The sequence below is a fragment of the Strongylocentrotus purpuratus genome, unplaced genomic scaffold, assembly GCF_000002235.5.
Source record: "Strongylocentrotus purpuratus isolate Spur 01 unplaced genomic scaffold, Spur_5.0 spur5_scaffold_11, whole genome shotgun sequence".
In the NCBI taxonomy this organism is placed as follows: domain Eukaryota; kingdom Metazoa; phylum Echinodermata; class Echinoidea; order Camarodonta; family Strongylocentrotidae; genus Strongylocentrotus; species Strongylocentrotus purpuratus.
In genome coordinates, this window is record NW_022145596.1 from 22,043,392 (window position 1) to 22,070,863 (window position 27,472).

Below are 27,472 nucleotides of genomic sequence, written 5' to 3' on the forward strand. Positions count from 1 at the left end.
TTGCAGTATGGAAAATGCTGCTGTGCTGTGATGATGTGATCTTCATTTATTCTTCTATTTTGGTATGCAGCTAGAATCACAAGCATACATGGAATGCTAACTATAATTGTAAAAGTCTGGAATAAAGCAGTAGAAAGAGCTAGAGCCTGACTCTAGCTAGAGTAGAGGTCGAGGCGCTAGGTCGATTTAGGAGACTCTCGATAGCCCTGCGCCTCTCCCGTGTTGGACTTGGAGATTTAGCTTACAAAAGAACAGAAACTTCAAAGTTACAGGACCAACAGCAAGGCCATTTTCTCTACCAGTACCAATTGTTTTGCTTCTCTCAGCTTTATAGGTAAGCACTATACTGTATACTAAGGACTAAGTGGATCATGATGATCATAGCAAAAACTGTGATGGAAACAAAAGTAGACAGTGATTTTTTAAAGCAAATGCCATGGTGAAGATCATCTAAATAAAGGCTTGTATGATTTGGAAAATACAAAGCATAAAAACAGAGCAATCCCATATAATTTGAATCAAGAAATTGCATGTAACATGCAAATTGATGTTTGAAAATTGGAAAACCTGTCCCATTTTTATTTTGGGGGAAAATCATAGATATAATTTATCATTATATTGGTTAGGTTTCACCTTTATTTTATGCATACATAGATCTACATGTATACATGAACATGTATGTAGGTCTAGTCATGATCATGTATAATTGCATAGACTCTACATGTATTTTCATTTTTCTCTCATACCACAACAACCATTATTAGTAATTACCAAATAACTGCAAAACAATTTAGTCCCATTGTCTGTTGATACAGTACTTGGAGTCTGAATTTCACTCCATACTTGTAGCTTCGCCTTTTAAAATATATATTCTTAATATCTATTCACACATGTTAATGTTATGTCGAAACATCCAACAAGATTTGTATCAAGTAAGAGATAAGGAGGGTATTGTAATATTTTATGTAATCATGATATGATGATTGATACATTATGTTTTATTTGTTAGGTCTATATTATATTTGTTGTTAATTAACTCAAACTCAATGTATTGCAGGGTGGACAATTTGTTTGTACAACCATGATCTTCATTGGGAGGTTCCTCAATATCTACACTGTTGCCGGACTCGGAGTCTTCCTCGCGGCCTCGTGTCGACTCGGGCTAGTGAGCTCTTCTTCACCATGGCTCTATCTTGGACTAGGACTTGTGGGCTTCATTCTGGGCTGCTCCCTGGTCCTGTTCTCTGGGAAGATCAAGAAGCCCCCGATTACCCATCAGCCCCCTCCGACCTTCCAGACGTTGGTTACCAAGATTATGGTAAGCTTTAATAAAGGGATTGGGTATCTTTGCCTCAGATTCTAAACAAAATCTTGGATTTAGCTCATGCTGCAATCATAATTATAAACCTTTAGGTCAGTCAGGAATCCCATGATTTTTACAAGCTGATCGCCTGTCTGATTATCAAGATATTTATGATTGGAATTCAATATTTCAACAACCGTTTTCCCCAACGTTTTTTATAACACTACAGTCTATTGGGAAAATGAGTATGGTAAAATCGTTCACTCAAAGATTTTTAATTTTTGAGGCACTTCATGATCATTTTGAATTGCAATTTGTTTAGGGCTTTAATATTGTGACGTGAGACCCTCCTCACCAAACTGGTAAATGCTGCCACCACATACTTTTATAGGGGTATGAACCCTCACAGACGATCTGATAATCAAACCGACTGTACGGGAATACAAAGTGACGTAAGACAACACATGAGCTCTGCGATTACAGAAAAAAGGGGGGGGGGGGGTAATTCACTAGGGGCGAGGGTAAACTGAACACTGCACTGCGCATGACACACAATCAATCATACACACATCTGACTGCTCAACTGCTCTCTACCGGACTGACCACCTAACCCGACCACGATACATCATCTCTTTCCCACTTGACCAGCACATCAAACATCCAGGACATGACTGGTAAGTTAACTATTAAGTCCATCTAATATCTCAGTTACTAAGCCTAATTGAATACTAACTGGCCACATCAACATTCAATCAAGTATACATCTCAGCTCTCATCCAAGACAACGTACAGTGTACTCCGGCCTGCACACATACAACTTGTACAGTGTACAACATGCACTCTCATGTGTACGGCGAACATCTCTTGCATAGGTACAGCGTACATGGGCGCGCACGTGTACAGTGAACACCTGGCCTAACAACGGCAGTTGTTCAGTGCACTCGTACTCGCACATGAACAGTGAACATCATCAATCAGGCAGTGGTTCAGTGAACCTCAATCATTCAACAATAACACAGACGCTCAGCTCATCTCATCTCACATACTTCTGATTCCCACTCATTCTCGCCTCCTGTCTCACGAGTAGCATGGTAAGAATATTCTATTGTCGAGCGTCGATGACGGGAACGTTTGTTCGAAATATACCCACTCTCTTATTAAGTTACTTAAGTTACTCAATCACATCAACAGTCATATTCAGTTCATTCAGGCATCTGTGCGACTAAACCAGGCCTAAGTAATTTCTCGTTTTGGAAACCATAAATTCGGGTTGTACCCAATTCAAAACATTTATTAATGTAAACAATCTTTAACAATGTAAAACTCAGCAATTCAAAACGCGTGAAGAGTAAAAGTGACCTGTTCGATCATAACTATTTATAACTTAGTATTTACATTTACATGTTTAAACTACGATCCTAGGTTACATGGATGTCCTTTAGAAATAAGTACAGTGTATAGCAACAATTTAATCGTCACTAAACCTACTATGCGTACAGTGTACACTTATTAGTTTTACATTAACTAACTTTACGGTTTACCACTACTTGTCTAGAAATGACTGGGATAAGAGCAAGTGTCTCAAATGTATGAATATTAATCTTCCAATACCAGTATCACTTACAGATCCAAGCAATATAGTGTAGACCTTTGTTCTATTCTATTCTTCTCACCCTAATATCCTATGCCAGCATAGCGGTACATTCCATTCCTTATAAAACTTCTCAATCCGGCTAAGCGTCCTGCCAACTCCGCCATTACTATGTTCCTGGCTCTCTACCACCCCGGCCTCTTTCTTGCCCCGAACTACATTGTAATGAAATAGCCTCGAGATTTTATCTCCTATAACATTAGACTAACAAAGTCTTAATATAAGCTTGTTCAACTGTTAATAACATTTTACGGTAGAAGTAATAAATACAATAGGATACATGTAGGTGGTCAATAAATGAGTTACAGAAATAGGAAATCTAAAGGGGTCATTAAAAGGTAGGCTGGTCACTTGTTGTCGTAACTCGTAAGGTACATGTAGGCTCACGGTCTCGATCATAACATTCGTTCCTTATTCAGGATTGAACTATTGCAGGTAGGATAAACATCTCAAGCAAGCTTCCATATCCACCGTAACGTTCTCTATTCGAGATTGTTACGGTGGATAGTCTCCAACCACAGCCAAGCAGAAATGGAAAGGGGGGAGGGGGGGGGGGGTAACATTCATGCACGATACAACTCCTCAAAAGTTGTAATAATCTACATTTATGTCATTACCATTTTGTAATCTAACATTATAATCTAATCATGCAATAATATAAGTAGCATAATCCAATTATTATCTAGTGTAGATGTAGGCCTACACTTAAAAACTTATTGTACAGTGTACTTTACTCATGTTCAGTGTACTTCATATATAACTTGTAAGTACAACATTCTACTAGTTACTGTCCAACTCATACAGTACAATTCTTCAAGTACAATTCTAATATCTACAAGCTACAATTCCACATTCTACTGTCTTTAAGGTCTACTTATTATCTAATATAGTACAAGTACAATTCTACGAGTACAACTCAAGTCTTCAAAGCTTATTGTCTAATATCTACAAGTACAGACTACATTATTTATGAGGCACCCTTGAGTGACTACGTCACTCCTATTTCTTTCACTCTCTCCGGATGTTTCATTTTGTGTTCTTTTTGTTAAACTTCGTAATGAATAAAAGGGAATAGAAATAAACAAAACTCTGCTTTAGTTCCTTTTTTTTGTACCGCATACATTTTTAAAATCAGCCAGCAAATAATAACATTCGATAATAATTCCCACTCCATGAAGCAATTGATCAAACAATCAAATACAAAGTCGGGCTTAACCCCAAATAGATTCATCATTAATATTCTTTGTGGATAAATTCTCTAAATTTCCCTTTATATAAAATAGGAATAGATATTATGCAATAATATAACAAGAGATGAATATTAAAAATATTTCATAACTCACTCTTTTTTCTGTCTGGAATTGAAATGGAACTTGAAATTGAACTTGAAATTGAACTTGACTAGGGATCGTCTTACAATGTTGAATTTGAGATGCAGTATAATATTTGTTACATTTTTCATCCCCTTTTATACTGGGACCCCGGGCCGTAAATCGGCTGAGAAAAATACTGCAGCCTCCCGCAATTTTAATTGGTCAAAAGTTGGTGACGTCACTACGCGCGAAGTCCAAAAATACCGGCTAATCCATTTTCAATAGGTGGAATTCACTTTTAGTGAACTAAATTACATTATTTAAGAAGTAGTCTAGGAAAATGTGACACCAAGCAACTATTTAAGGAAACATTGACAAGGTAAGTGATTACATAAACGAATTATTCACCTTAGTTCAACATCGCACACGATGTTTCAGATACCCGGTCCCACATAGCAAATTCTGTGTATTTGAATGAATCTAAAAATAGCACTAATCGGCTGCCGTTACTACGCTCATTGATCGCTGTAGTAAACAATCATTTACACCTATTTCATAAAAGATAAGTTTTCCTTTACAATTCTTTGAAGATAAAATCAGGCTAGTCCTGGTATTGCTAAATGACAAATATAAAACGAAAATTAAGGGAAAAACAGGGGGGGGGGGTATTTCTTCACAATATTACACCATATCTGAGACACTGATAACACATAGGGCCATGCATCTCATAGAAACATTGTAAAACAATGCTTTAAAGAGGAGGTTGAGTTCTGGGAAAGTTTACAAATCATTTGTGAGCTCGTTAATTCTTGTTATGTTAGTATGGAAGAGTGTCGTAGAAAAAGTGTCTCCTGATGAGGATGGTTCTTCAAATGCACTTATATTCAAAACATGACAAGTAATAATTATAGGTTGGGGATCACACTTTCTTGCGACATGTTAGTGTAGTCCCGTATTCACATTTCTATGTGTAGTGCATGCGACTTTTGGCAAGACAGAAGTCAATTTCTAATCATTTCGAGGTTCCAAAACCTCAAAGTATGCACCAGTACTGATGTGCTATATTATTTACTTTTTCTAATCACTTCCACACAGTTTCTTTTACAGTGCATAGACAAATTTTCTCTCGGCCAATCAAATGCTTCAATTTCAGTAGCTTATAACAGTTAACTTGTTCCGGATAAAAAAAATTATGAAATGGGGGCCATTATTTGTAAGGAATCTTTCACTACGTTTCTTCACATTTTTTGCTTGACAGGAGTTGAAAGGTCGCAGGAGAAGACCAGGAAGACGGGTCGTCATATCACGAAACATTGACAATGCCATCAGAGAACGTAAGAGGAACATTTAAACCCAGACATTATGTGTCCAGACAGGTTTATTTATTTAAAACACAGCAATTTAAAGAGATGTACAGAGCTGCCAACCATTCCGTTTTTGCCGGAATTACTCCGTTTTTGCCGGAATTACTCCGTTTTTTCATCCAAATTACGGTATTACGTTTTTTCTTCATAAAATACGTTTTTTATAATTTTTTTTTTTTTTTTTTTTTTACATACCACATTTCAAACAACTGCCCAAAAATGGTGATCTGATCTCAAATTCAATAGAAAACTAATTTTAAAACATACTTGAAAGAGAAAAATATTTTCAAAAAGAATGAAATGCCGATAATAACAAAATAACCAAAACAAAAATACCTGCTTGTATGGAAAAAAACAGCATGAGGAATGAACATTTCTGCATTGGAAGTGTGTCGCGCGTGGTTGTAAGTTTCGTTTTCATGAATTCCTTTTTTTTGCCATCATGATTCCTTTTTTTGGTCGCACAAGGTTGGCAGCTCTGGATGTACAAGCAATAAAAGGTACTTCATCAATCAAAATACCAGTACTCAAATCTGACAATATTATAAAGGACAAATATTCATGACAGGTAGTGCTATTTGATGACTATTTTTCGTTCAATCTGAAGGCAACAGAGAAGGATGTTTGTTGAGTGTCCCGAACCCAGATCCCCCATCATGCTTGTCAATATTGATCCTATTCCAAATGCATAGATGGGACTAGGGTAAACAAATATTTCCCAAGCTCCCACTTTTGTTTCAAATTCAAATCATTACCTGTTCATGCAATGGGATAAGACTACCCAGAAGAAATGAAAAGATGGTTCTGTACATACACATGTAGTCTCCTACTCTAGGTTTGTCAAGATGTTTTAAATTTGCCCATATTTCTTTTGGTAAAATTAAAAATGAAAGTTGCTAATCCCTTGCTATCCTTTACAATACTTCTTGAGTCCAGTGCTGCAATTTTTTATGAGTCATTCTGTTTTAATTGTTTGTTTGTTTGTTTTTATTTACATATTGTAGCTAGTGATGTCTCTTAAGTTTTTATTCATTTATTATTTATATTTTTGGCTTAGTATTTCATCTGGCGGTCAGGGACTATGTGATGTTCTGGTACAATACTCTTGGACAAGATGGTGCTACTTTTACTGATGCTTTAGAGTGAGTATCTATTTTTATAATTCTTTTAAATATTTTTTGTATTTTTATTACCGTAAACAAAAGTAATGTTCATTTGAACAGAAATGTACAAAATGTGAATAAGATTAATGCCATGAAACAGCTTTATCCTGTCAAAATTCATTTAGGAATATATGTGGTTAATGCATGTAGTTATTTTCACGACTTCTTTTTTTTTTAAACTCCCTAAAGCAGTCATGAAATGATATTTATGTTGTATGTAGATGTTAATGTTGTGACAATGTGCTGTCCATTGATGCGTAAATATTTGTAAAGGGACATTTTAATGGATTCCTGTCTTTATCATGAAATTTTATTGTAAAAAAAAAAATCAGAAATCAGTCATAAATTCAATCACATCGGATCACAATGTTGTAATTAAACAAACCCTTAAGAAGAAAAAAAAGCATGTGATTGTTGAACCCAGTTTATACTCTGCTGTTTCCTGTAGTATTGATGACTTTGTGCATTAATTAAATGTTATTGTTTTTGTTTTTTTCTTCTCCAATTCTCATACAAGAAATGATATGTGGGAGGTGGTCCATAATATGGCAATGAGACTAAAAAGAATTGACATGGTGAGTATATATATCCTTTTGTCATTTGTATAACTGCCTGCATTCCACTTGGACCGATTTTTTTTAAAAGCCGGTCTGCACTAGTTTGGCCAGGGGGATTAGACCTCCCTGCAAGGTCACTGACAGGTGGTTATCTCATAGAATGAGCTCTCAATTAACATAAGAAAACAAGGATCATGGGGGACCAACAGGCACTGATTAGGCATTGTTTGCTATATAGAGGGGGCAAGTAGCTATAAGTAGTGCAGTCAGGCTTTGAAAGACTGTTTTGATTGAAGCAAAGCGATCAAGAAGAGGGGATGTTCCAGTTTGTCCCTTCTCCCTGATCTCTGTTACATCTCTTTAACGTGTGACCGTAAAAAAAACGCACAAAAAACTTGGCCATCTTTCTTTTCAAATAATTTGTGAATATATGCTTGATGTAAGGTTAGGGCCCCATCTTATAAAGAATTGAAATCAATCGCAACTTATTTGCAATTGATTTCAATAGCATTTATGTACATAAGAGATAGGAGACTGCAAACTTGCAAATGATTTGAGGATTTGGGATTGATCCAAATCAATGGCAACTCTGTATAAGACGGGCCCAGGTATGTATAGTATTCTAACTAGTAGGCCCTACTGTTGTTCATGTGTTTCCTTACACTGCAATGTGTAAAGTGTTTTGCAGTTCATGTTTTGAGAAAGTGGGTATAAACTAGAAAGCATAGATGTATGCCTGCTGGTAAAAGTGTATTAGTATTTTTGTGCATCTATTGTACAGAGTCTTCAGTTGGAGTATGATAGATAGCCTCAACGAGAGCAGATTGATCTTATGTGACATGTTTTCTTGTGCTTTTGTAGGTGCGCTTCCTGTCCAGTGATGTTGTGTACAAGCTTTGTGATCACTTCCAGAAGCTGAGGGAAACCAGTGTAAGGTATGTTTAAAGTGTGCTGAGAGGATGGAAATATAAAATACCAGTTAAGCAAAAGAACTACGTGTACCAACGGATAAGTAGAGAAATTCATGATATTAAACAAACAAAACACATGTAGAGCAAGAGAGAAAACAAGAAAAAAGGGGTGTCGGAGGGAGAGGGAGAAAGAGAGAGAGAGAGAGAGAGAAAAGGAGGGGCATAGAGAATAAAGAATATGTTCGCATGGTTGTAGGCTCCTGTTGAATTACATGTAAGAGCTCAATCGCACAGTACCTACATTTGGAACTGTTCGCTCTATTCATTATCAACATGTACGTATAAACAAATTTCATTTGTTACTCTGTGATGTAAATACCTTTCAGCTGTACAATGTATGTTTACACAGACTTTTCCAAATCAACAATATGAATATCTAGTTTACATGTACATGTATATATATCCCTATTAAAAAGGACTCCCAATTTCTGTCAATGTGCAGGGAAGGGGAAGAGCCCAAGATCTTCTACCTGCACCCATCCCTAGCCAGCGAGGAGGCGGAGACGCAGTTCTTCCGGGAGGCGGTGGAGGTGCTCCTGGTCCTCCTTCTTCCGGAGAGGCTGGCAGGGTGTGAGACGGCGCGACAGCTCCTCAGAGAGATCTTCACCTGCCAAGGTAAGGTTTAAAAACACAAAGAAGTGGGCTCTCATGGGGAATTTGACACTGTTTACCCAATAACAGGTGCTGTCAATCTCCAGGATTAGCCTACAGTTGTACGACCAACAAGCTTCTTGTAATGCTCTGTCTTTTCCCCATATGGTAAAGTTCTTATCTGACATTTGCATCACCTGAAGACTCCCAGACTTGTACACCCATTAATGGTATTTCCACCAAGTCTGGATTTAGCGAATTATGACCTTCTGCACAGGAAAGATTAACGGCCCATTCCCTTTAAGGCCCATGTCTGCAAAGTGCTCTTGACTGTGCGAGCGACAAACATCAACAATCGGTCTAGAAATGTAATATACATGTGCATCATGCAGAAATGTGCTCCAAATGTTGAGAGATACTTTAATTTGAACTTCTTTTTACAGCCTTGAGATGTTATCTGTAAGATGAAAATCCAAAACTGCATGTAATTTTGAATGAGTTTGCAGAGATTGGACACATATAGTTTTGGCAGTGTCCAATTTACATATAAGTCTTGTGTCATGAAAATGTTGTCCTTCGCTCAGATTTTGGTGTAATTTTGCACTAACTTATACTTTGGTATATCAGAATGACATAAAGGTAATCATTAAAGAATACAAAAATGATATTTCTTACTCTCTGTCAAGTCAAATAATAAGGGTTGGTGCTTGTACAGTTCCACTAAACTACAATTATTCTTCTTCTGATTAAGTCTGCCTCCTTCGATTGACTGAAGATTCTTGCAAACTATGTGCGTTTGTGTGTGAACCGCAATTTACGTCCATTCGAGTGCTATTTACATTATAATACAGTTCATTTACAAATATTTACAAGCTCATGTATAGGATGGAGGAAGACTAGCCACTGTCACCAACCATCTGGAGTCAACTACGGAAGGCTCCAACTGATGATGCTGCAACAATTTTTGAGGGCAGGGAATTCCAACTCCTTACTGTTCTTGGAAAGATTGAATGCCGATGCGATTTAGTTCTTGAGTATAGCATCTGATAGGAATGTGGTTGGGTGGCTCTCGTCGACTGGGTGACTTGTGTGATATAGTCCTGAGCCGGAAGATGAGCGAGATTGTTGTGTACATTATACATCATAATTAGTCTGTCATTTTCTCTGCGCTCTTGTAGAGTGGTCCAATCAAGTTCTTTCAGCATACATGTGGATATTTACCTTCACTCTTCTTTTGGTTTGATGTTTTTCTTCCTAGTGTTGAAGCCTGCCGTGGACATGCTGTGCAGTCCACACTTCATCAACACCACATTCCTCATGCACCTGGAGAGGACCGAGAAGCTGGTGGAGAAGAGCAAGCGAAACTACGCCTACGCCGCGACCTACGAAGAGTTCATCAAACTCATCAACTCGACGAGCGATGTCGATGAACTCTTGCAGATCAGGTGAGCAGAGATGCCAACAGTTTCGTTTTTGCCGTATTTGTTCTGTTTTTTTGCTATGAATAGGGCAGTATGTTTTTTGTATGTTTTGTTACGTTTTTTTTTAAATGATTTTTATAATTTTTTTTAAAATTGATGTTGTTCTTAATTTTGCAGATACCATATTTTAACTGAGATCATGCATGCTACGGTCATAGAGGACCTCAAGAAAACGAGAGGCGAACTGGAAGGGGAGAAGGGACGAACAAAAGGGAACAAGAAAGGGGATCTACTGCAGGGCAGGAATCTCAAGCGATACATCAATCAGGTAACACAAACCCCTTTCACACCATCATTTAATCTGGGCCCTGTATTATAAAGATATGCGATTGATTGAAATGAATCGTAACTTAAAATGAATCGCAGCTCTCGGTTTCGTTTTTTCTGGGATGCACTGTATATATATATATATATATATATATATATATCTTTATGTATACTCTTAGCATTCAAAATTTAATCTGGAATATTTTGAAATTCTGCCTGGTGAAATGCTGAATCGTGTATTAAATGACAATGCAGTAGTTTGTTTTTTCCATTATTTGCCAGAACAGTGGTCAAGATAAGACAGTGTAGAAAGCACCTTGACACTTTAATAAGGTGAGGAGTAGAAAAATGTTCTGATGGTAAATTGTGAGATCTCATGAATGATGTTTCCCTTCATGAGCAACAAAAACAACATCTGCCGATAGATTTTGATCTAATTCGTGCCAATGCATTGCAAAAGTAAAAGAAGGGCCCGTTTAACAGAGCAGCCGCGAAGCATCCATTTTCAATCCATTTCAATGACTACATCACAGAAAACAGCAGTGTATGGTATCAGCGCGGGATGGCCGCACGGTTTAAGGCAGTGATTTTAGTCACATCAACATTTGTACGCAAGAGATCAAATCCCGACTTTGGCAAAAGATTTTTTTTTTCTTTTTTTTTTCTTCTTTTTTTTTTTTTTTTTTTAAATGTCAAAATCAGGGGTGTGGCCTATACGGCGCTGCGGCCTTATCGCCGGCAAATACGGTATATATTTGAAAGATAGAGATGTTGCAAGAATTGTAAACCTGTCAAATATTTTGTTTCCCTCCCTCCCCAGAACAATGTTGCTAAGGCCCTGTGTGAGAAGCGCTTGAAACTTCTTGGAGGACCTCACTACCAGTCCTACTGCAAGGGATCAGGGTCAGCAGGGGGCCAGGAAGAAGCCTACCAGACCCAACGGCTCATGTCTCTGGATGAGATCCTCGGGGATGGAAAGAAGAGGGACTGCTTTCTGGCTTTCCTCAAGCAGGAAGGAAAAGAAGACCTCTTGAAGTAAGTTTGTAATTGGAGAAACATATGGAATTCATCGGCCATTTAAGTGTCTGTCCTCGCCAAGATGGGTGCTAAAGAGCAGATGGCTTGGAGTAAGGCCATTAAGGAATTGAAGCATCCAGCCTCAGCCCCACAGTATGGGAAATCAAATGTAAACGATACTCCTGATGGTGGTGGTGGTGGTGATGGTTGTGGCGATGGTGATGGTAATAGTGAGGATGATGAGGATGATGATGATGATGATAATGATGATGAGTTATATCATGATAGAATTCAACAAAATTCACACCAATTCCTAACAATAGTACATCAATGAACAATATCTGCTTTGTAAATTTTTTTAAATGTGCAGGTACATGTACACTACAGTGCAGGTAGAGTGAAACTTGCATAGAAAGACCACCTTAGACAACATATCTTTTCCCATTAATAATTTTTCTAATTTATTAACAAGTTTACCAATGGAAAGAACATAAAATCCACTTGCCTATAAAGACTGCTTTTCTTGTCTCCCTAAATCACTCTTTATAAACAGGTTTCAGTGAATGTGTTCATTGGCCATTGCCAACAAATATTGAAGTTAAGAATTCACTTTGAAGACATTCCCTTCGATATTGTAAATGTACATGTATCTGATGGTTGTTTTTTTTTTTAATTTTTTAATTTCTTTTTGTAACTTTTTATTTCAGTTTCTGGCAAGCTGTGGAGAGTTTGAAAAGCAGTAAAAAGGTAATTAATCAGGCAGACTTCCATTTCCAAGTAAAACATGTAAATGTGTAGTTAGAAGAAGTAATTAAATGAAATATTAAATGTTAAATGTTTATAAATGTACATACACACTGTAAGTGTAGTTGGGTACATGAATTGGAGCATATGGATTTATTGTTAAAGTGTTCTATTGGCAGCTTAGACGACAAAAGGGACTACATGTATTATATAGGTAGTCGCTGTGATGTCAAACAAGTTATTTGGAGCATTGTTTATGACCTTTACCTATCATTAACCCCATCTCTCACTGTCTCCCCCCCCCCTTCTTCTCTCTCTGTCTCTCTCTGTATGTCTCCTTGTCTGTCTCTGTCTGCCTATCTCTCTCTCTCTCTCTCTCTCTGCCTCTGTCTGTTTGTCTTTCTCTCTGCCTCTCTCTCCCTCTCTCTGTTTGTCTGTCTCTCTCTCTGTCTCTCTCTCTCTCTCTCTCTCTCTATCTCTCTCTACCTCTACATCTCTCTACCTCTCTGTATCCTTGTCACCACATAGCCTCGTGACCAGCACATGAACGCCACGACTGTGTACCGTACCTTTGTTGGTACTAGCAGTGTAGTCAAGGTGGAGAGGCAGCTCATACGAGGCATGGAAGCCTTCCTGGTTGGCAATGCAGTAAGTACATTTTACTTTTAAAATAAATGTATTAATTTATTTATTTATTAATAGTATTATTACCATTTAAAAAAATTATTATTATTGTTTTTTGTTGTTGTTGTTGTTGTTGTTTTTTTGTTTTTTTTGTTTTTTGTTTTTGTTTTTTTTTTTTGGGGGGGGGGGGGTAGGAAGTATTCAACACTTTGTGTATTCATGATCCCTAGGGCTTACATGGCCAATCTGCTAATATAGGAAGTTGGCCTATTTTGAGATACATGTAAAGGTTGTCTAATTCTCGTGTCTGTCAGTAACCTACCATAAAATCAATAAGGATGAAACATTACAAGTTTATAAACGATGTTCCATATTTCATCATCATCATCATCATTTATTTGTTTTCCTTTTTTTTTAATTTGAAATGTTATTCTTTTTATGAGAATCCCAAAAGGATTATACATATACATGTTAGGGCAGTGATCCTTTTTGTATCCTATTTCATTCCACTATTCTGGTCTAATGTCCACTCCCCCCCCCCCCCCCCCCCCCTCCCCCCCCCCCAAAAAAAAATATTTATATATCTAAAATATTAGAAATAATTATTTCTACTATATACTCAATAGCGTGAAGCATAGAGCTGTAATGCCTCAATTATACATATACATATACTGTATGAAATACACACCATCATTAGCATACTAACACTTCTTCTTTATTTACTCACACCTGTAAAGTACCTGCTTTGTTAGCCCTCTGTTCCACAGTCTTTTGTTCTACAGCTTACCAGGTGACGGATAACTGCATAGAAACAGAGGCGGGGATGGAGGGGGGGGGGGGTGTAATCTGGGGCCTACAAATCTGTCCTTCCTTGTTAAAGTGGGGTCTTGTGTTTGTAGTAGATACAAAGGATCGAAGAGCACTTCAGTTTCACTACTCACTGATACACTTCCCAGATATTTACATGTTCAGTGTGAGCATCCATGTACAAGTTTATTCTTTCTGAGGAATGTGCTTGTTTGGACTGCATAAACTGTAACAAGGAATAACCTTCAGTATATACACGTGTACGTCAATCAATTAAGTGAATGCACTGACTACTTTATTGTGTACCAATCATAAGATATTTTGTTCTGTGTGTTAGGGATTCAATGTTGCTATACTTTTTTCAGTTTATGAGCTTCAAATATATTGCAAGTTTGAATACACTCACAGTTAATTAAGAGATGACTTGTGAGTAGCCCTCCTTGATGCACACATATGTGCTCACATGGAAAAGGGCCCACAGGGAACGCAAGTCCGACTCATCTTGACCCTAAACCTAGCCCTACCATTCGCATCCCTAACAATATATCTTTGACGAAATGAAATCTGGACCGAAGTTGCCAGGCAAGTGTTGGATCACCCAATGAGCACCTGAGCAAAAGTCAGTGTGATACAGTATGTTGTTTTCATTTTACTTTTGACATATTCTTGGAGGGACCAAATGCTTGACTTTCCACGATGCCAGCACAAGATCTATCAGCTGTTGGGCCATAAACATTACCCTACATGTGCCTTCCTTATCAACAGCATTGTCATCATCACCATCATCACCATCATCATCATCATCATCATCATCATCATCATCATCATCATCACAATCATCATCACAATCGTCATCATCACCATCACAATCATCATCATCACCATCTCCATCACTTAATATTTTCACTACCATTATTTTCAATTGCTGTTATTTATCATCACTTCTCCAGGGACCCAATGCTTTCTACGATGCCCAGCACAAGATCTATCAACTTTTGGATCAGGAACACTACCCTACCTTCCTCGTGAGTGAGCACTACGCCAAGCTCTGCGACGAACTTGCTCCAAAGACGGAATCAGAGGACTTCTCATCCTCAGTCAGAGATGAGCTGCAAAGCAGCTTCAGAGAGGTGTGTAAAGTTTTCATGAAGGAAGGGTTGAGGTAGATTTATTGGGAATAGTGGCAATTGTGATTTCCATATGCAGCCACTGTTTTATGGAATAACTTACCGGAATACCTAAGAAATACCTTAGAAATACCTTAGAAACACCTTAGAAACATACAAAAAGTTTGGAGGTAATTTTAAAACATATCTGTTTAGCATGTTATAAGATCTCACAATTATGAACCCATTGCACCATTTCCACTCCTGTACTCTGTTCTGTAAAGCGCATAGAGACATGCAGTTATGCCTGTGTGTTATGCAAAGACATTTAGTTATTATCATTATTATACATTGGTAAGAAAATGTACAAGAATTTCTTCTTCCTGGAGCCCGTTTCACAATTGCCTTTTTTAATGACAAATGACAAAAATCAGTGACAAATCTGCTGATAACCAATCAGAAGCAAGGATTTCAGTAGGATATAACAAAAACTGTAATTTGTCACTGATGACAAGTTTTGTGAAACACCCCCCTGGCCTGCAATTCCTCAGGATTCCTCCAACTCGAGCCACGAGACTTCGGAGTCCTCGGAGAGTCTGGTTGACCAGAGGAACACGGTGGAGAGCACTCTGCAGAGGATAGAGGAGAAGCTAAGCAACAAGTCACAGGCGCTCTCTAATCTCAAGAGCACGCATGGGGTCGATTCTAAGGTGAGAGCTATTTCAATGCATTGGTAGAATGGTTCTTAGGACAATTACCTCTGGACAATCACCCCCGGCCAATCACCCCCGGCCAATTATCAACGGGACAATCACCCCCTAGGACAACCCCCCCCCCCCCTCCCTCCCCACGAGGACAAGTATCCCCCGAAAAAAATAAGAATTGACTTATTATCAAGGTGAACTTTTCCGAGGGGGGGGGGGGCTAATTGTCCTAGGCGCTAATTTTCCTGGGGGTTAGTTTTCCAGGGGGTAAGTTTCCTGATATGGGCATGAATACATTTACTTCTCTAAAGCCATGTATAAGTAGTAGCACAGCCTGAAAATGACCTAAAGTTGGTAAACCCTGATCTGAACTGATCAGTGGACAATTAAAACAATTTAATGAGAATTTTACATTTTTAATAAGTATACCTGTATTACATTTTATTTTGTTTTGTGAAGATGGAGCAACTATTAGAGAACGAAATAGCGAATTTTTTCATGAGGATTTTAAATTGCAATATATAAATATTCTGTTTTTATTGTAAATATTGTAGATGGAGCAACTGTTGGAGATCGAAATAGAGAAATTGAAACTGCAGAAGAAACGGGTGGAGCTTTACATCGAGCAGACGGACCTCTGGACAGAACATATTGATAAGTGGAGGGTGGACGTCTGCGTCCCAGATGTAAGATTTGAGTTACCGACTGTTCTGGGACCCGTTTCACAAAGCCTTTTTTCAATGACAAAGGACAAAAATCAATGACAAATCTGTTGATAACCAATCAGAAGCAAAGATTTCAGTAGCTTATAACAAAAATTGTCATTTGTCACTGATGACAATTTTTGTGAAACGCCCCCCCCCCTTATGCAATGGACCCATGCAGGACCCTGTTTCATAAAACTTCCTATCAATAACAATCACAAACTACTATTATAAGCTACTGAAATCATGGCATCTGATTGGCTGAGAGCAGATTTGTCATAGAAATTCAGCAGTTGTTATAGATAACACGTTTTATGAAATGGGCCCCCTGTATGCCACAGAAAAGCCACATACCCATCCTTCGATATATGTGGATAACTGAACCTGCATGTCATGTTGGTTGTACCGTCACATGCTCTGATGACAATTGCTCCACGGATAGCATCTTAACCTATTCAGGACAGGATTTATTTTTAGGGCTAAATTGATCATATATTCTTCAAATTGGCAACAACAATACATTTCTTTCTTTGTTACGTCATTAAGATAAACTGTAATGTCTATGAAAACAATATGCGTGGGCGAGAATTTTTATAAAAAAAGATTTCAAATGGTTAACTTTGTTTTTGTTTTTTATTGGTTTTGAATCTCTCAATGTGTTGCCAATTTTAGGGATTTTAAAGTTTATTTTCCTTTTTCAAATTCCTGGCATCAAAAGGTAATATCGTCTTGATACAAAAATGGATGCAGTATGTGTAGACATTTCTGCCCTTTTACTCATGCATCTGGCATGTTTTATAGGGCTCGTACTCAAAAGTTATCAAACCTTTTTTTTTCGACTTGTTTTCAGATCCAGGATATATCTGATGGAAAATCCGAGATTTATTTTCTGATCGTTGTGCATCCCACCGATCCGAGAATCCCCACATCTGGCTGGGTGGTATCAAGAAGGCTGGGAGAGTTTCACGATCTTCAGAACAGACTCAAAGAGGTATGGATCATGATGTAGATAATTACTTTTTCTCCTCTCACTCATGTAGGCTTTTTCCAATAACATGTACATCTTAGGGCGCGTTCATGCTTGATTTTGAAGGCAGAATGAGCGATTTGTAACGCTCATCGTAAACGCTCATCGTAATCGCAGTTCCACGGTGCACTTTTCATGCTCACTTCTCCAGGCAATTCTCCTTGGGTGGCCTTCAGCTGGATTCGCAAACCTGTGTGCGCATGCTACGTAGACCCACTAGAGGTCAGTGCGTTGACCCCATTTAAACGCGTTTACAAATTGTAAACGCATCTTTTTGTGAGTTTACGATCAGCGATCGTGATCGCCGTTTTTCGGTGATTCTACAAAAGTGAGCATGAACGCAATCGTGTTTTAGACTAAACGCGTAACAGATGCCTGATTCTGGCCGTCAAAATCAAGCATTGAACGCGCCCTAAGTGATCAAAGTGTTTCGTTCCGGTAGTGTACATTTCTTTGTTAGTAGAGTCAAACCTGTCTATAGCGACCGCCCAAGGGAAACACATAAAGTGGTCTTTGTAGACAGGTGGTCTTCATAGACAGGCTCCTTTAGTACATGTTTCAATGAGAAACCATTTTTCAAGGGAAACAAAAAATGTGGTCTCTGTAGACAGGTGGTCACTAAACCAGGTTTGGCTGTTTACCCTTTGGCCCAATCCTGTTATTTGATGTATTACGTATATGTTTATGTTAATCTCTGACGTGGACGCGGATGATGATTTGACTTCAGATTGTGAAATTGCTTTATATATTTTTTAACAGAACTACAGGCACAACATATCCAGAGGTTAACTTTGCTTGCCCGCTTGGCAACTTTCAGGTTCTACTTTTGTGAGCAGAAATGTTGGCATCTTATTATAGTGAAAGCATAATTTTTACATTGAAATATAATAAATAAGATGTAAAATCTACTGGGGGTGGGTCACGAATATGATGTGTCATGTCACACATATAATCAGATGCCTGAATAGAGGTAATTTGTAAGCCTGTGATTGCATTACTTTGTTGTGGTCCTGTTGTTATTCTAATCTAGCCAAATTTAATATATCTAAGGAGCTGAACAATGCAGTTTAGCAAGTACAGAATCATCATCATTCTTTTCCTGCATGTATTACACTTCATACCGGTATGGTCAACAACTTGGCATGGTCAATAACTTGGCATGGTCAACAACTTGGTATGGTCAACAACTTGGTATGGTCAACAACTTGGTATGGTCAACAACTTGGTATGGTCAACAACTTGGTCATCAAATCAGCCTAGAGTGACCAGTTTTCTTATTTCTTCTCCCCCAACAGTGCAGTCACTGGTTAGCTAAGGTCAAGCTACCACAGAATAATAAGAAGCTATTCAACAGGGAAACCATGAACGAGTTCTTGGAGAGATCAAAAAACGAGCTCCAAAAACATCTGACTGTGAGTATGACATTAAAACCCCACTGTACCACTTGTAGCTACTTGCGCCCTCTATATAGAAAACAATGCGTTATCGGTGACCATTGGTCCCCCATGATCCTCTCTTTCTTATGTTAGTTGAGAGCTGAGTTGATGAGATAGCCACCTGTCAGTAACCACCCTGTGTGATATCTGAATTTCTACAAGTGCTCTTCTATAGAAAAGGAAATCAAGAAAAGAAAAGTATATTGGATAAAAGTGGAGAATCATTCTAGAGTTGGGTTTTTAAGAACAATATAAAGTCTTTCTAAAATTCATAAACTGAAAGTATACTATACATGAAGGGCTATGCTAATGTACTTGAAATTTACAGTGGTTGATATGTTGTCAAATTCTTGCAAACTCTGTCCTCTCAGTACATAAAATAAAGATCAAACTTCAAGCTGTAAGCTCTCATTTGAATGATCTATTTTCAAGGAATCAATTCCTTGATATGCTAGACCACCCCCTAACAGTAGCCATGCTAAAGCCGGAGTTATAACAGTAGACTATCAGGAGTGCCAAGTGTGACAGACCATGTTATTCATGAGGGCCCTTCAATTATTTTGCCAGGTACTCATTTACACCTGGGTTAATAGTGACAAATGTGGATTAATGTCATTGCCAGTCTGGGGTTCAAACCCTCAACCCTAGGATTGAGAGCCAAGCTCACGAACCACTTAATCATAACACTCAGAGTATCATGTTTAATGCCTGTATTTGTGTTATAAAGGTTATAAGTAGATGATCATTGTGTGGTTTCTTGTGTCTTTCTCAATCCAGGCTATACTAGGAGATGCTACCTTGAGACACAGTGAAGCGCTCTACTCGTTCCTCATCCCCAAACCAAACATCTTGATCGATGCGCCTGTGTAAGCTTTCCTTTTCTTTCTCCTACATTTCATTTCTTTATTTCCACGTAAAGATATAATACAATATCACATAACCTTCAAGAGACAAACATAGATAATAGGATATCTGAAGTGGGAGGATCATGAAAAGCACATAAATGGCTTGTTACAAATGATCCTCACAAAATATACAAAATATCAATAATTGTTTTCCTAAGTCATAAATCTACATGAAAATATTTTTCCATCTGATTTCAGGTTTATTGGAAAAATATTTCTAAGAGCAACATATATATAGTATTTCTCATAGTACAAAAACAATGATATTACTCTTATATATGTATTTCAAAATTTTCAGAATTTTTAGAATGATAGAAATGATCTTATTTCTGTAGGGGTATATTTCTGTAAGTGAATAATACTTTCTATAGTGGTTAATAAAAGGCAGATTTTTACGCTGTGTTATTTGTATACATTTTTTTGTCTGTAGCCAAGAGGTAAAGAAAGGTGGATTCTCATTGGCCAGTATCTTCAAGATATCCCAAACGGAAGATGATAGATCTAATCTAGGAGATAGTGATGCTGAAGAGGAGACGTAAGTGTTTTACGTATACATGTGAATACCATGTTTCATTGGGTCGAAGATAAAAATGTTGGTTCATTTTAGAAATGTTAGAGCCGCAATGTTACTGCACCCTGTATGTCAATGTAGGTGCCAATTGTTGCACTAAGCAAATTAATTTACATGAATGTGTGGGGTTTTTTTTCTTTGTTTTCTTCCTAATTTCGTCTCCAACAGTGCTTCTTTTTAAACAACCCTGTATTACAAAATCCACAAATAATTTACTTTTTATGAGAAAATACTTTCAAATCTGAAAACTAAGATTAATTCTATTTTAGTGATTTGTGATGTCAAATATCTTATTAGGGTCTGTTATACAATTAAATAATTATTACTTTGTTTTAAAGACCGTCACCACTACTGGGCCAGAAGGGATTAGACCACACAGAGAGCCATTGAGGTCACTGTGACAGGTGGCTATCTCATTAACTCAGCTCTCATTTAACATAAGAAAAAGAGGATCATGGGGGACCAACAGGCACCGATTGGGGAAGTTTTCTATATAGAGGGAGCAAGTAGCTACAAGTATGGCAGTGTGCCTTTAATAGCAGTATGAACTTCACCACGTATAATTTGATCTCAGTAAATGTGTGACTTTGCACACTGGTGGAAATGAAAGGCCCCTCGACCTGTAATACTTTCAAAAGTACAATGCACATATTCCTGAATCTTAGCATTGATCGGTGATATCTTTGATATATATTTATCATTTTGTTGTCTAGCAGTATAAACTTCACTACACATAATTTGATCCCAGAATATGTGTGATGATCTTTGCACATTTTTGGCATCTAAACCTGTAATACTTTCAAAATGATAATGCACCTACCGGTATTTCTGAATCTTTTCCTTTCCTTCGTGTTGCAGCGCTCAAGACAGGAAAGATTCCATTGCAGAGCCTTTCTACAGCTTGATCAGTGAGATCTTTGAGCTCCACGGGATGTTCCGATGGCTGAGACGGACCCTCATCGTCTTCGTTCAGGCCACCTTTGGAAGATCCATCAACAAGTGAGTTCCTGGGCCCTGTTTCACAAAACTTGTTATCCATAAACAGGTTGCAATGACTGTTATAAGCTACATAAATCATGGCTTTTGATTGGCTGAGAGCAAAGTTGCCATAGAAATCTAGCATTTGTTATTGATAACAAGTTTTTATGAAACGGGGGCCCTGGTTCTTTTTTTTTTTTTTTTTTTTTTTTTTTAGGGCCCTGGTTCTTTATAGTTCTGTATGGTTTTGTATGGCAATGATTAGTGGGGGGAAAAAATGAAATTTTCTGTACCGAGCAAAGTGGAACGGAGCTCGTAAGATAGGTCACAGTGTAGCCAGTTTGTGCTCCATTGTTGACAACTTCAAAAAATGATAACTTTTCTATTTTTAATTGGATATTTCTTAAAATGTCACTAATTTTCCTTTCTCATTCTTCTGCTTTGTTAAAAACCAACTTGATATCGGGGTGGACTTCCTCTTTAAAAAGATGTACATGTATACATGTAGTCACATTCTATTTCCATAAAAGCATGCTTTGCTTGAAATATCCACTACCAGAGGTGATTTGATAAACCAAATATATAGATTCTATTATATTTTTGATCAATGAAATCCTGTTCAGTGATTGGTCAACATAGCATCATGTGACCAAACATAACATTGCTATGATGTAACCGTGACGTCATCCATGGTATAGTGCAAACTATACCATGGCACTATACCATGGATGACGTCATATATATGCGATCGATCAAGATCAATGTGCCATCGGTCGCGGTCGCGGTACTGTCGTCCGTGCTGCTCTCACTGCACGCTTCACTACTTCAGTGACAGTTAACATAATTATTGTCATTATTATTATTTTTATGAAGGTTGGTTTGAAAAATATAAAACCTATATAATGCGCTATTTCAAGCCACTAGTTAAAATTATGGATTCCTCGGCGACAGAAATGGCACTATTTTGTGCCATTCCTGCCACCTCGATCCATAGTTTCAACTAGAGCCTCTCAGTGCATGGTATATTTGTTTACTATTGATTTCATAGAGGACAATAACACCAACTGAGTACACTTCTAAAGCAACCACGCCCCTAAAACTTGTTCCATCCATTGCAGGCAGCTGAGGGATACGGTAGACTGGCTGACATCGGAGTCCATGATCCTCTTCTACATCAGGTACTTCAAGGATTCCATGTGGCCCGAGGGGGTGCTGGCCCCGCCCCAGCAACCCCCGAGTCTGGAGGAGCAGAGGGCTACGCAGAAGGAGGCCAGGGAAAAATTCCTGCAGAATCTGCCAGGTAAGTAATGTCGAAATGTAAAATTACGTGACCAGGGGGTGTTTCACAAAGATCCTAAGTTGAATTATCTCTAAGTTAGACTTAAAAATCATGGAAAGTTGTTAGCATCTATGAAAATATTTTGTACAAGGTTTTTTTAATGGCATAAAGTGTTTATTCAAATCATTTATATCATCATATTTTCTATTATCAAGATGATTTCATGTTCTTGATGGGGATTTTATTTTTTTAAATCGCTTTTGAATATATTTAATTTGAAAGCTACAAATGGCTCTCCATAATTTTAAGTCCAACTTAGAGTTAAGTTCAACTTAGGATGTTTGTGAACCCCCCCCCCCCCCCCCCCTGGAACAGCAGTAGAAGACTTTATTGGATAACTTTAGCACATGGCTTATCTGCCACAAGGTCTTTGTAACTTTCATTAATTGTTCATGACCTTATGGGGGGGGGGGTGGAGGGAGGCACAAAACTTCCAAAAATGGAAACATTTCACTGTTGTACCTCAATCATTTGGCAGCTTGAATCTTTTGCAAATCTGCACCACTCACAAAACTAGTAAAAGTTTCATGCATGCTCAATTTTCTGGCTTATTTCACCATGATATCAGTCCCTAGTTTCAAGCTGCACAGAGTCTTTGCACCACCATCTCCATTCTTCCAGATTGTCATATCATAACCATTGGTAACTGCTAGAACAATATGGCTTTGCAGCAGTTCCTTAGTAAATGCTGTATCAAATGCTAGTCGCAACAATTAGAACTGTAATTCTTTTTCTGTGGTTTGGGCATCAAATTCCGACAAAGAATGAAATTGTATGTATGTTGTAACATTTGTTTCGCAAGTTATGAATAGCTTTAAAAAATAAAAAAAAATAGGATTTTTCTGTGGCAAATATTTCATACCAATATTTAAATGAGACAAGAGTTGACATTCAAACATCGATTGTAAATTTTAGTGCATTATACTTCTTCTATAGTCCTGGTATACTGAAGACATTTCTTCTGGTTGTTGTTTTGTTTTTCTATACCTTGATAGAAGCTGCACAAGATCATTGGTATTTTACTATTAACATATGTACAATTATTGATAGATAGAAGTTTGATTTATCAGATCTTGTTCCCCTGTCCGCCTTGCAGATTTTCTTCAGAATCTCCTCGGGAAGCGGAACAGTCGTCTGGGAGCCATCAAGATCTTTGAAGCCCTTCAGGACACCAGGACCACCAAGCACATCTTTTATGTGAGTTCCTGATGTTTGTAGATAGGTCTCTCCAGTGTACCTCTTGATTATGGCCTTTTGCTTATAGAAAGGGGGAGGAGGGGGAGAGGGTTTGTTTTGGATTTGTAATGATTACATTATTGAGATTTCATGTGAGTTGTTTCTTTGAATTTTTATTGTTTTATACCTTTCCAGAGCCAAATCGCTTCTGGCTCCCATGCATACTATTTGCACTGGATCTCTCCCATGTATTCGCACTGAAGCACTTATAGGGCTTGGCCATCGACCGGTACATTTCTTTTGTTTGCGTGCATGGAAAATTTCTTTCTGTCTTCTAATCTTAAAGGCATCGTTTAACAATGTTAAATCTGAGATGCATGGCCCTACATGTTATCAGTGTCTGTGATATGGTGTAATATTGAAGCCCTAAAAAAATTGCGCTTCAAAATGATCAAGAAGTGCTTCAAAAGAGTAAAAATCTTTGAGTGACCGATTTTACCATACTCATTTTCCCCAGTAGACTGTAGTGTTATAAAAACCATTAGGAGGTAAAAAATCTTTGAGCGACCGATTTTACCATACTCATTTTCCCAGTAGACTGTAGTGTTATAAAAACCATTAGGAGAACGAAAAACGAAATTTCGATTTCAAGTTCAAGTTCAAGTTTTATTTCAATTCAAGTCCATAAAAAAACATATAAATCCAAATCTTGAATTTCCAGTCATAAATATCTTGATAATCAGACAGGCGAATCGGCTTGTAGAAGTCATGGGATTCCTGACTGACCTAAAGGTTTATAATGACTTGCAGCATGAGCTAAATCCAGGATTATGTTTCAGAATCTGAGGCAATGTTACCGAGTCAGGTAACTTTAACATGTTGCACATCAATGTCTGTATAGCTTTCTACGGAGGACCAAGATGTATACATGAAACTATTCTCATTCTTGTTTCCTCGCCATTCTGCAGAATGTACTGGAGCTGGCTCTCCTGGAGATCTGCCCAGAGCTCAAGGATCCTAAGCTCCTTGAGCAGCTGGAGGAGGAGGAGGGCAGGATGGCTCCAGGTGGAGCAACACAGGAGGATCCAAAAGGAGGAGCCAGGAGCCATCAAGGAGATCCCACAAGAGAGGGTGTGCCCCTGGCTGGAGACGATGGCGGTCTCCCAGCAGGATCTGAAGGGGTGCAAGGAGCAGAAGGTGGAGCCGAGAAGGAGACGGGCGGAGCCAGGAGAGTCGAGGGAGTCAGAGAGGGAGACCAAGGGGACCAGGTGGTGAGGCAGAGGAGAGGTACTGTGGAGGGCAAAGAAAAGAGTGATGGAGAAGACTGAATGATGATTGATATGCAACTCCTTCTAAAATGTGATGTATCCCTTTAACATGGTGTTTTACTTTTGGGCCCTGTCTTACAATGACGTACGATTGATCGAAATCAATCGCAAGTTTGTAATCTCCTATCTCTTATGTACATAGTAAATTGCGATTAATATCAACTCTTTGTAAGACAGGGCACTCGTAACTTATTTTGAAGGTCTTCAATAACTTTGCATTGTTCAGTTACGATACACTTGGCTGTTTCTAATGTAATTCAATTCCTAAGGTGCACATGGTATGTATAGTGATGTCTATATTTTTGATCAGTTTCTTCTTTCATTAAGAGTTGTCCATGGACATTACATTTGATAATGGTTTCCACAGCATGGCTGTTGATAGATACATTATGTGCTGCATGTACTTCATCACAAGAGGGGATCAATGCGTGTTGTGCTCAGGAATTTTTTTTATCCCACCCCACCCCTGCCACATCCATTTCTTCTCACATTTCTCAAAGCATTTTTAGATTAAACCACAGTTCATCGCAATAGATGACAACCCTACAACTATGCTCTCTTTCTTCTCCTTTCTCCCTCTTTCTATTTATGGCTGTTACTCTCACTCTATCTCTCTCTTACTCTCACTCTATCTCTCTCTTACTCTCACCCTCTCTCTGTCTCTCTCTATGTCTCTCTCTCTTCTTTATTTCTCTCTCTCTCTTGCTCTCTTTTTCCTCAAAGGAATTTGATGTTGTTTCATATTTCATATTATATACCTCACTTAAGAAATCCAGCCATCTGATTGGTCGAATTGCATTCATAAACTTCAACTGTTCCTGTAAAATTCCCGGTAACCATGCATAAAACATTTCAATATTTTTAATAACCATGGTTATTAAAAAAATAGGTCAGTCTCCATGGTTACCCCATAGGTTTACATGTTAAAAAATGGTTTGAGCGATGGAGGATACCATACGTGTGCGAAAAATTGGTCGGCAATTTCAATACAATTGAATCTCGATCGATCTTACCGACAATTTTATCTTGCATTGTTGACATGAAGACGAAAATTAACTCTCAAAAACAAAAAAACAACATCTGCCGATAGATCTTGATCTAAGTTCGTGCCAATATGCATTGCAAAAGTAAAAGAAGGGTCCATTTCATGGAGCTTTTGCGAAGCATTCATCACACGCGAAGCCGGTTTCAATCCATTTTAATGTATATATCGTACAAAACTGCCAAGCATGTTAATAACGCGCGATGGCCGAGAGGTCTGAGGCGCTGACTTTACATACATCACCTTTTGTATGCAAGAGTTCGAATCTCATCTTCGACCAAAAAAAAAGTATTTTTTATTTTTTATTTTTTAGTCTATTTTTTTTCGGCATATAAAAGTATTAATGACTGCTTTAATATTCGAGAAATAGTTGTTTTCATACGCTCTCGGGAAGGTTACAATTGGGCTATTCCCCTCGGCAAGCCTCGGGGAATAGCACAATTCTAACCTTCCCTTGAGCGTAATAAAACAACTATTTCTCTCAAAGCAGTCATTAATACTATACTTCATTAGGCTGAAGAATTTGCAAATGAAATTAGACTCTTGGCTGTAAAGAACAATTCCTAGGATTGTTAATTAATAATAATAATAATAATAAAAATATTCAATTTGTATATAGCGCTTAATACAAATGTCTCGAAGCGCTTTACAAATATACTATTACCCCATTATTCAATACTATTATTGAAGCAGATGAAGGAAAAGAGTGTAATGATTCGTATGACATAATATGAATAAGATGTTAGATTTGCTTGTATATGTTATTCAAGAGATTTGAAAAAGAAAGACTAGAAAATAAAGTTTTTAAACATGAAGGTTTATTTGTAGTTCATTCGGAGGGCCAAATGTATGGTCATGTGGACGTTTTTTAAGGTTTTTAATCATACTTCTTTCATCTTGCTTTTATTTGTAAATCTATTTTTAGAAATAGTACTGTCTTGCTTTAGAAAACTTCCATTACCTTTACCGTGTACATGTGTGTTGTGCGAAGTGAGAGTAAACATCAGTACTTTAAATTCTGTACATGGTGTGTGTTTCGGAAGGAGTCAGGAGTCACAAGATATTTTAATAAAAACTGCATGTTTTTTTTTACAAATGTGATTAAGTTACATGATTTAGCAGAAATTTTCGATTTTTTCCTTCCCGGTATTTGAGTTTTAAAAATAAATTTCTGCAGGACTCAACTGTCACATTCTTTGCGTTAAGTCAACACTATGTTTTTCAATCAAATGTGTATTTTTATGCATGTGCATGCCATATACTATACATTTATCAATTTTTTTAATGGTGCATGAAAAGGTGC

General features: G+C 37.8%; 1 protein-coding gene across 1 annotated transcript; it reads left to right on the top strand.

The window, feature by feature from the left end:
- LOC100893808 (sorting nexin-25) lies at positions 1 to 25,525 on the top strand. The gene is made up of 23 exons (XM_030980905.1): positions 1 to 334; positions 1,058 to 1,318; positions 5,526 to 5,601; positions 6,689 to 6,773; positions 7,312 to 7,369; positions 8,213 to 8,286; positions 8,765 to 8,937; positions 10,172 to 10,358; positions 10,512 to 10,662; positions 11,482 to 11,696; positions 12,386 to 12,425; positions 12,951 to 13,070; positions 14,804 to 14,983; positions 15,511 to 15,669; positions 16,218 to 16,349; positions 17,218 to 17,358; positions 18,690 to 18,806; positions 19,608 to 19,696; positions 20,166 to 20,270; positions 21,165 to 21,305; positions 22,403 to 22,584; positions 23,720 to 23,820; positions 24,768 to 25,525. Exons 2-23 carry the CDS (start codon positions 1,082 to 1,084, stop codon positions 25,125 to 25,127), a joined length of 3,123 nt encoding a protein of 1,040 aa, XP_030836765.1. The 5' UTR covers positions 1 to 334; positions 1,058 to 1,081; the 3' UTR covers positions 25,128 to 25,525.
- Positions 25,526 to 27,472: the final 1,947 nt, after the last annotated feature.

Coding starts and splice junctions, on each gene's coding strand:
- LOC100893808 (XM_030980905.1), top strand. CDS start 1,082: ATGATCTTCATTGGGAGGTTCCTCAATATCTACACTGTTGCCGGACTC. Junction 12,426..12,950: donor GTTTGAAAAGCAGTAAAAAG/GTAATTAATCAG, acceptor GTCACCACATAG/CCTCGTGACCAGCACATGAA. Junction 20,271..21,164: donor AGTGATGCTGAAGAGGAGAC/GTAAGTGTTTTA, acceptor TTCGTGTTGCAG/CGCTCAAGACAGGAAAGATT.